Below are 10,232 nucleotides of genomic sequence, written 5' to 3' on the forward strand. Positions count from 1 at the left end.
TGTACAGGAAGCTACTATTTTTACAATTAAACAGTCATTACAAGGGAGAAATTATGCAATGTTTGAACATTCTTTTTCTCTTTGTAGATTTATTTAATTTTCTTACTTTATCTTCAGCACATGATTATCTGACACAAGACTTCAGAAAAGTTCTGAATGATGTCTTTAAAGCATTGCGCAGCTGATATTATGTCGGGCAGTCTTGTTTATTCCACCATAAAATATATGTCAAGGAAGGACAACGGAACTCAACAATGAGCAATTCAAACAATATCACAGAATTACTTCTTGAAAATGCTCCACAACATATCTGGGTTACATCAGCAAAAAATATTTAGAAGGGGAATAGACAGAAAATATTTAATAAGGTTTCTTTTCTCATGCCTATTCTGTCACCAAGGGAACATCCCTTCTATCTGTCCTTGGCTCCTGCTAATCCACTGACTTGCCATGGCGATGAGAATTGTGGATGGAGTCAATGGATGGAAAATTGGCTTACACGATGGTCTGGACTATGTACACTGCTTTCTGTAGTCTCTTGCAATCCTGGGCAGAGCAGTTGTTGTACCAACACAGTAATGCATCCAGATAGCATGCTTTCTATGCACTGCAGGGTCAGAGTTTGGGCCTCAGTTTTGGGTTCCCTCATGGTCAGGAAGGACAAGCCTGCAGGAAGACAGTATGTTTATTCTGGCCTTGTGAATCCAGTGTTGGTAATACTCAGGTCTGGATGTTCATAGAATCTTCAGATCTGTGAGTAGATTTTAGAGAAGATTTTTAGTAATTTTTACAGACTTAGAATTGAGGTTTAAAAGTGCACAACGATTGTGAGAAATATGAGAATAAGATCTGCTGTGGAGAGCTTGCAAAGAGTTGCCCTGTGTCATTTACTATACAGGATCTTCTGTATTCCTGGTACTTTTCATCTCATTATTGGTAATTAGTCCCAACTCGATTCTGTTGATTTGTGTCCCTGAACCTCTGGCACTCTACTGAAAGGCCCCTACCCCAACGTCTCCTGTAACACCCACCAGCCTACTCATTGCTTTTTTGTTTCAGTGTTCATTTTTCTTTATTAAGCTTTTGTGACACACATAGGGATATTTTTCTACAGGAAACACATTATATAAGTGTAACTTATTGTGGTTGATTTGTTCTTTTATGGCGAAACCTTGAATGTTCCTTTTCCTATTAATCATTGCACTTTTGATTATAGACTAACAATGTCATGAGGAGACATTAATTATTTTAAATAAAGAGAGTGCCATTTTTGAGTTAATTTCTCAATAAGCGTGTAATTAAATACTGTTTTCTTTGTGTTGTTTTTAAATAATGCTCTTTTTTAAACATTGAATATTCTATTTGATTCTTTTGATGTTACTTATTTATAGCACCTTTATGGATGAAAACACCTCAAGACACTTGACACCGAGTCACAAAAAGATATAGCAGAGACAGGTGAGCAAAAGCCTGCTTATAGAACTAGCTTTAAAGTGCATCTTAAAGGAAGCGAGAGAGAGAGAGTTAAGGAGATTTAGGGAAAGAATTCCAATATTTAGAGCATAGGCAAGTGAAAGAATGGCTCACAATGCAAGATAAGATAGCATTCAACATCCAATAAGCTTGGTTAATAGTGCTTCAACACAGTTGGAAGGGTTACACTCAAAGTAAAGCCATGCTATTTCATAAGGCAAAACACAATGTCTTATTCATTCATCATAAATAATCAACGTGTTTCTCTTTATTACTGTTAACTAGAATGAAAGAGGCATTCACCAGAGTTTTCTCAAACAAGTGGCAAACTGCTCCTCAGCTGAGGTTCTATGCAAATTACACTTCCCTTAATCCCAAACATACACACATTACAGAGATAGTAGGAACTGCAGATGCTGGAGAATCCGAGACAACAAGGTGCAGGGCTGGATGAACACAGCAGGCCAAGCAGCATCATAGGAGCAGAAAGGCTGACATTTCAGGCCTAGACCCTTCATCAGAAAAGGATAAAACATACACGCACAGCTCTGTAGGGCAATTGTTTCTAAGACTTACCTTCAAAACCATCTCCTCAAAAGAGATTTTGACCTTGCTCCTAATATTTCCATCTTTAGGTCAATATTCTTTATTAGACATTTATGAGACACTTTAGACTTATAAAGATCACATGTTTTTCCTGTTCTTTATTTTTGGTTGTGGCCTAAAATGAGAAAAGGAACATTTCAAAACCAAAGTTTGGGCAACACTTTTAAAAACCAGTTACTGGAGTTGTGTTTGTACACCTGCTTTGTCCAAATGGTGAGGGATAAGCATCAGTGTGTGTGTGTGTACAAAATGAGATTCATCCAGCAACAAATTGCTGACTGAGAGTTAAATACTAAACAAAAACCAAAAGAACTGCGGACGTTATGGATCAGAAACAAAAATAGCGATTGCTGGAAAAGCTCAGCATGTCTGGCAGTACCTTTGGAGCGAAATCAGAGTCAACATTTTGTGTCACATGACCCTTCCTCAGATTGCTGACTAGTTTGTGTAATTGTAACCAGTTGTGGGCAGCACAGGTCATCAATCTGATGTCAACTATGTGATTAGCTCATGGGCAGCTGAACAGCCTGTGCATGAGAACAATACAGGGGGAGAAGCTTTGTAAAATGGAAGAAGCATCTGTCTCCATTTCTCTGCAGTAAATATAACTGAATATCGAAGAAAGCCAGTTATCTCATCCCGTCAGTTGCTCAAAGATTTTGCCTTTAACCAGTTACTGAAAGAATTTGCAGTTAGTATACTGATCACTCTGTGCTTTCTGCAAATAAATGAAGGTTTTTACAGTTTCTTAAGCAACTCCAGAGGGTATTAAGAATGTGAGATTGGAATCACATGTCATCCTGCTAGAGTCGCAAAGTCATATTCCATGTCCTAAAGAATGGTAATACATCAATTGGATTTTTTGCGACTGTTCAACAACTTTCACAATCACTTTTACTAGAATTGTGCTACAATTGCCAGAATATTAAATTCAATTTCATAACTTTCTAATGTGACATGAAGTCACAACATCTGACTTGTACATACAAAATCATAACCATTACATTACCTTTTACAGCATAACCTTTTAAAGTAGGAGCTGAATATTGTGATGCAGTAACAGTAGGACCTTTCCAGATGGGTGACCTATATTGAACCAAATGACTTATTTTCCTTTTTCCCGCTTTTGATTTGGATCTTACTTCATATCACAATAAAATAACCTCTTCCATTTATCTTACCTAAGCAAAAAAGAATTGCTAAGCATTTGCAAAATCATGCTGATCTACGCCCACAGTGATAAACCCTCATAGTGCATTGAGATAACAAGGTGTAGAGCTGGATGAATACAGCAGGCCAAGCAGCATCAGAGGAGCAGGAAGGCTGATGAATCGGGCCTAGAGCCTTCTTCTGAAGAAGGGTCTAGGCCTGAAACATTAGCCTTCCTGCTCCTCTGATGCTGCTTGGCCTGCTGTGTTCATCCAGCTCTACACCTTGTTATCTCAGATTCTCCAGCATCTGCAGTTCCTACTACCTCATAGTGCATTGATTTGATGAAACGACTTTATGGAATAGTTTTGGACTGTCAGTTGCAGCTCCCAATTCACTAAAAAAGAACTCATTCTATTATACAACAGGACAGGTTTAACATCATCAGATGTGCATTTAAAATATTCTTCACATTTGAAATTATGTTACTCGTTCTAAGCTTGTTGCTAGCAAGATTTTGCCAGGATTCTCTATGTTTTCTGATATCATTGGAATGTAGCCAAGAGGTCAGTGGAAATGTAAATGCTTTACTAACATGTGCTTTATGAATGTTTCAGCAACTCTGCTTTCCATAATTTAAAACAATGTTCTCTCCACATTCTGTAAGAGCTGTTTCCATTTAAGCTAGTACAGCTGTTGTAGAGGTGAAATGAAACTGTTGTGAGGAAGGGTTATTGGACCTGAAACATTAACCCTGTTTTCTCTCCACAGATGCTGCCAGACCTGCTGAGTTTTCTGAGCTATTTCTATTTGTGTTTTTGAAACTTTTTGGCTTGACAGTGCGCAGTGCCTGCAACCAGTAGATTTTCTACTTTCTCCATGCTAATTAAGCTGGTGTCCATAAAAAAAGGTGAATTAAATTGGGCATAAAGCTCTGTATCAATCGTTTAATATTTCAATATCTTTGTATAAATTACCACCTACACGCATTAATGAGACAGGAATCGTCCATTAGTCAGAGAACTTTAAGTGCAACCTTAAGCCATTTCACCAGTTCCTTTCAGCTGAAATGACGACATTCATACTATATATAGAAGCAAATTAGCCAAATTCAAAATAAGCCATAAACACTTCATAAGTACACATTAGAAAGAATTTTTGCTGCTAACCAATATCTTACTATTCCTCTACATTGTTACACAGTAAAAATGTAGTAATTTGGTTTACAAATGATGACAAGTATTTTTAATGCAAAAGAACATTTTGGATTTGTTCACAAGTGAAAGGAACATTGGAAAGTCACAGTGGGAAACTAATTTCTACAGATGAAGAAAACGAGGAGTAGAAGGTTCATATAGATGTTCATTTAAAATAAATTGGATCAAAACATTCTAATGATGTACAGTGACTTAAACACAATGTGATTTGTTGCCCATTCATAGCACAAGGTCACAATTACAAAGTTGCAAGAACGATGCTGATTGAAGGCCTGGCAATTTCAGACCAGAAGTCAGTAGGGTGCACAAACACCAAAAGGATATTAAATATAGACTGAGAGCTGGACAGGTTATAGGGAAAACCTTCTAACAGGTGGAAACTGTGTAGTCGGTTTTATGAAGCCTAAAAGGGCAGGAAATGTGGTCTGTGGGCTGACTTAATTAAATTGTGTGTGAAATTTTGATTTCCCAATAACAGGTTGAGATTCTGAGATAAAGTCAATGTCATGCTTTCAGGATATTGTTCATTAATTTGTCTGATGAGTTCACCATGTGTAAATATTTGTAAGCCATGAATGCTCATTGAATTCAAGTTTTCAATATAGTTCAACTTCGCAGATAAAGTCAGTGGTGCACAAAAATCTCATGTCAGCCAGTTCATGATTGTATTAAGGTGGCATACCCTCTTTGGTTTAGTCCAGTTATCACTTTTCTTTGGTTATCTCAATGGAAGAAGAGGGGAATAAGAAAATGGATGTCACATAGAGGCTAGGGACTGACAGGATCAGTCAGAGGTAAAGGGGGTGTGGAGTGGGCTCAGAGACATTGAGGATTGGAAGAGGGATCTGGGGAGGATGGAGATTGGGAACACAAACATGGCGGAGTGAAGTTGGAAAGGTTTATTGGGTTTGGTGAGGTAAGAAAATGAGGGGCCTCTTGATATGGGGTCCTTCTCAGGGTCACAGAGTCCTTACAAAGCTTTAGTTCACCTATAATATCAGCAGCATGGTGGCTCTGTGGTTAGCATTGCTGCCTCACAGTACCAGGGAATTGGGTTCGATTCTGCCCTCGGGCAACTGTCTCTGTGGAGTTTGTGTATTCTCCCTGCGTCTGCATGAGTTTCCATCAGGTGCTCCAGTCTCCTCCCACTGGATATGCGGGTTAGGGTGGATTGGCCATGCTAAATTGCCCGTAGTGTCCAGGGATGTGCAGGCTGGGTGGGTTAGCCACAGGAAATGCGGGGTTACAGGGGAATAGGTTAAGGGTATAGGCTAGGTGGGATGATCTTAGGGAGGTCGTTGTGGACTTGATGAGCCAAATGGCCTACTTCCAAACTGTAGGGATTCTATGATCCAAGATTTCAAATAACTCCATGGATACTGGTCTTGGGCAACACCCTTTACAATGCAAAGAACAGCTGACCCTCACGCAGAGAATGCAACACTGGACACAAACATGAGCTGTCAATAAAAAGTGGACACAAAAAGGCAACGTTGTTTCTTCCACAATGAAAAGCATGTCTGGAGCTACCATGTAATCATCAATGTGCGCTAACCATGAGACACAATAGTATTTAAAGTGCTCTCTTTAGTGTTAAGACCAATATGGAAATGTAGTTGTGCAGGAATATTGTAGCCATGATTCAAAGTCTCCCTGTTTGATGGAAGCTTTTACCAATAAAATGTTTCTGCAGCCATTAAATCAAATATGTTTTGAACGCACCTTGCTGGCCCTTAGAATCTAAATGATAATCACATGGGAAAAGGCAAAAAGAGAGAAAGCAGAACTGGTTTACAGTTCTAGTGATGACATTGGAAAAGGTATGCTGGTAACAAAATCCTACCTTATAAGTGAATAAGCCTCAAAATATGCATATTTTGATTGAATCTCAAAATTCAAATGTAATGTGGACAAATCAGCAGCACGTTTTCACTAAAAGGTTCACTGTAACACAAAATGATCGTTTGTCAAAGGCACAAATGGAGATACAGGTCCAAACTGGTAAAAGGAAGAGGAGAACTGTTGGAGAGACTGTATTATGAGTAGCAATGTCTGCTTCTTGTAAGGACTTCATTCTGTTTCCCCAGTTTCTCCAGTTCCGTCACATCTGTTCCAATGGTGCCACCAACCACAGAGCTGCTTCCAAAGTGTTTTCCTTTTTCCTGAATGAAGGAATCGTCAAAACCCTGTGATATATCAGAATTCAAATGTGTTAACAACTTTTAATATAACTGCGTAAATCATGTCTATTAATCCATTAACCCATTAATTTGTGGTTATAATACTAACCGCAGATTTCCATGTACTAGCCAGCCCCCATTCAAACTAATTCAGGGGCTCGCTACCGTATCAGGTTACAACCACTTCAATTTGCAGTTACACCCAACTTGAAAGTGCAGTCATGCATAACGCGCTATGTAAACAAACCCATTTAAACAAGACCGACATTCCATTCAGAGGTGCAGTCAGGCGTGACAGCTAACAAAACTGCACAGACACTACAGGATGGAACCTTTTTGCACTCCCACAAATAAATAGTGTTGTTTGATATTAAAATCCAACTGAGTAGTTGCTATTACCAAGTCGTTTATCTTCTCCCTCCAGCTAGAGTAACTCCAAGTATCAGTCAAAAGTGATAATCGGATAGACCTGCAGACTTTTCCTGTATACTATGTAGCTAGGTACTTGTCCCAATTTTTTATTCAACATGTATATAAAACTTTACTCCACTAATAGAACTAACAAACGCTATGCAGTGTATGTAAGCAACATTTAACTTACTAATAAAACTAATGGCGCTATGTCCAGACCTGCGCGACCTTGAACGAAAGAATGATAGTAAATAGAACCCACAGATGGGCACAACCATGAAACTAACTAAACAAGACTAACACCTTTTGAATTATGCAAAGCCATTCTAATCTCATTAAAATAACATTAACACTCAACAATAACTGGTAACATTTAGCACATGTTTAAACCATCTCCAATTTCCTGCAAAACAGTTTTTGTACTATGTCTACTGCTTAACACTCAACTGTTAGAATTTTAATGTATGCTTGAATTCTGTATAAAATGGCTGCTTTCGAGCTATGATTTTGGGGAATTCTATTTCGCCTTACACCGTGCTGCGGTGAAGGTGCAATAAAGAAGTTTTTTTCGCCACTCACTGATCCTGGTCGTCTGGTTCTTTGAACGCGATCTCACAACTGCGACCTCACACATGTTTGACAGAGCCTTCAGCTGTCACCAATCCATCTTCCACATTTTCCCCTCACACCTTTCCCTGTCTCCTAGACCAATGATAATGTTTTCTTCGGGCTCACTTTCCAATTCACCAGTCCCCTATTCAAGGAATCATCCTCTCCAACAGGATGACATCACCAAACACATCATTTCTTCCCCTCCACTGTCAGCATTCCACAGGAACCGTTCCCTTCCTTGATACGCTGGTCCTCTATCAGTTCAATGTCTCTTCAGTACCCCCCTTCCCCACAGCACTTTCCTATGAATTCACAGAAGGTGTAACACTCTTCCAACTCAGTCTACTGTATTTGCTGATGACAATATAGCCTCCTTTGCATTGACAAGACTAAGCGGCCACTTTGTGGATCACCTTTGCTCTACTGTCAAGAATGATCTTGATCACCTATTTCTTGCCATTTTAATGAATTATCTTGCTCTCATGATAGCATTTTTGTCTAGGCCTGCTACATTATTGCAGCCAAGTCAAACGCTGGACAGTTTATTTTCCATTTGGGCATTTTTCAGCCTTCTGAATTCAGCATTGTGTTCAACACCTTCAGACCGTGAATTCTGGCCTCCATTATGATTACTATTCTCCTATTCCCTTCCCCTCATCCCTACTCCAGCATCTTGTTTGCATGGGTTTGCTTCCAGAAGAGCTCACTTATGTTCTGCTGTCAACACCTACCAAGTACGTACTTCATCTATTTTAGACTCTAATCGTTGACATTCCCTTTTGCTTTGGGGGCACTTTTATCTTCCTCCTCTCCCTACACCCTCCCCACATTATTTTAAAGCATAAAATCTTCACTTTTTTCAGTGCCCATTAGTTCCAAAGATGAATCATACTGGACTCAAAACATTAACTGTTTCTCTCTCTCTAGAGATATCTGCCAGATCTGTTGAGCTTCTCCAGCATTTGCAGTGCTTTGCTTTCATGTTAATGCATCAGCCCCAATCTGCTCCATGTACTTCCACAAACAGCAATGCTATTACTATCAGATACTATCAGTTGGGGGATATACATTGATCAAGACAAAAAGAAGTGTTCTTTGATAATTTTAAATAGTGCCTTATGATCCTTTATATTCATCAAAGAAGCCTCAGTTTTGATGCCACATCTGAAAGACAGACGTCCTGTTGTGCTAACTAACATATCATTCAATCAGCACCATTTAAACTGATAATTAAATCACTTTTTACATTGCTGTGGGATCATGCTGTACAGAGTTATGATCACAAGGCCCTACAGTAGCACAGTGATACACTTTAAATTATATGGTTATGCTTTGGTACATTCTGAGGTTCTGAAAGATGCAATAAAAATGTGAGTCCTTTCAGCTCTAATAGAATTCCTTTCTTCTTGAATAATTAATTGCATTGGCAATGTTATTGTTTCTAATGAGTATTAAATTCATATAATTTTGTATAATATTTGAGGATAAACTTGTATAATTCAGACGTTTGGATTGAATCTTGATGTTTAACCATTTGAACCATTCCAGCATTTCAATGACTGTAATTATTCAGTCATCTGAAGTCTTTGCAGTTCATTCTCATCTACAGAGTAACTGCATGCATCAAGAAAATGTGACTGCAATGTGCATACAAAGCATTTTGGAGACAGTGCACTCACAATAAGATTCTGTTCTTATGGAAATTTCCCAAGACATTTCACAAAACAAAAATACGTACCCAGAAAGAATCTGAAGAGTTAAGTCAGTTAACTGAAGCTTTGTCAGAACCTTGGAAGAACAAATATAATCTGTAAAAGGTAACAGCTCTGAAAGAGTTAATATTAAAGATGCATTACACTCCATCCAATCTGATGCTGTCACACAGTCTTTCTGTAGAGAAGAAGCAGTGTAACATGAGGTTTCGATGGAGATAGATTTGTCATCTCTGACTCCTCATAGTCTCTGTAATTGTGCCCAACTAGTCACTGCAACATGTATCTTTGCTGTAATACTGTAAACCTTACCTTGTTGTTAAGCCTAGTGCTGCTTCTCATTAAGAATTTACAGTGATTGATCCTCTGCCACTGCCAATTAGATAGGTCCTTGGACACAGAATAGAAAGGACAACTGTGCAACTCTAATGGTGTACTGTAGTGACCTCTGAGCCTGGAGATCTGGCTTCAAGTCCCTCCTGACCCAGAGGTGTGTATCAACAACTCGGAACAGGTTGATTAGTGAATCTAGAAACGAGAATTAGTGCAGCACTGCATCTCAGACATAAGCCATCGGTTATTGATGCTGCAACATATGACATGGTTAAATATGATGGGACTGCTGCATAAATACCTGAAGGTAATAAGGTGGAAATAAAAGTTCCATTTGACCTAAGAGAAAATTATTTCAGAAGGGAAGTGAATTAAACACTTTAAGAATATGGCCACTTCAAAAATACTCAAACAGTCAGTCAGCTGTCAATGCATAAAACAGACAAGCATTCAGAAGCACTCATGGAATGGCAGTATGGCAAAAGCAGGACTCCAATAGAAAACCTTCAGCTCGGAGCTGGTAAGAGGCACAGGGTAAA

At 38.8% G+C, this 10,232-nt stretch overlaps 1 protein-coding gene across 2 annotated transcripts in view; it reads left to right on the forward strand.

Moving 5' to 3' along the window:
* Nucleotides 1–6,634, forward strand: part of LOC109911177 (progesterone receptor-like) — a 292,961-nt gene extending 286,327 nt beyond the window's left edge. For both annotated transcript variants that reach the window (XM_048598029.1, XM_048598031.1), the window contains 2 exons: nucleotides 1,392–1,458; nucleotides 6,533–6,634. In XM_048598029.1, coding sequence (XP_048453986.1) covers nucleotides 1,392–1,449 — 58 coding nt within the window. In that variant the 3' untranslated portion in view covers nucleotides 1,450–1,458; nucleotides 6,533–6,634. The remainder of the gene's footprint in view (nucleotides 1–1,391; nucleotides 1,459–6,532) is intronic.
* The last annotated feature ends 3,598 nt before the right edge of the window (nucleotides 6,635–10,232 follow it).

This window comes from Rhincodon typus, chromosome 6, assembly GCF_021869965.1.
Source record: "Rhincodon typus isolate 14 chromosome 6, sRhiTyp1.1, whole genome shotgun sequence".
Taxonomy (NCBI): domain Eukaryota; kingdom Metazoa; phylum Chordata; class Chondrichthyes; order Orectolobiformes; family Rhincodontidae; genus Rhincodon; species Rhincodon typus.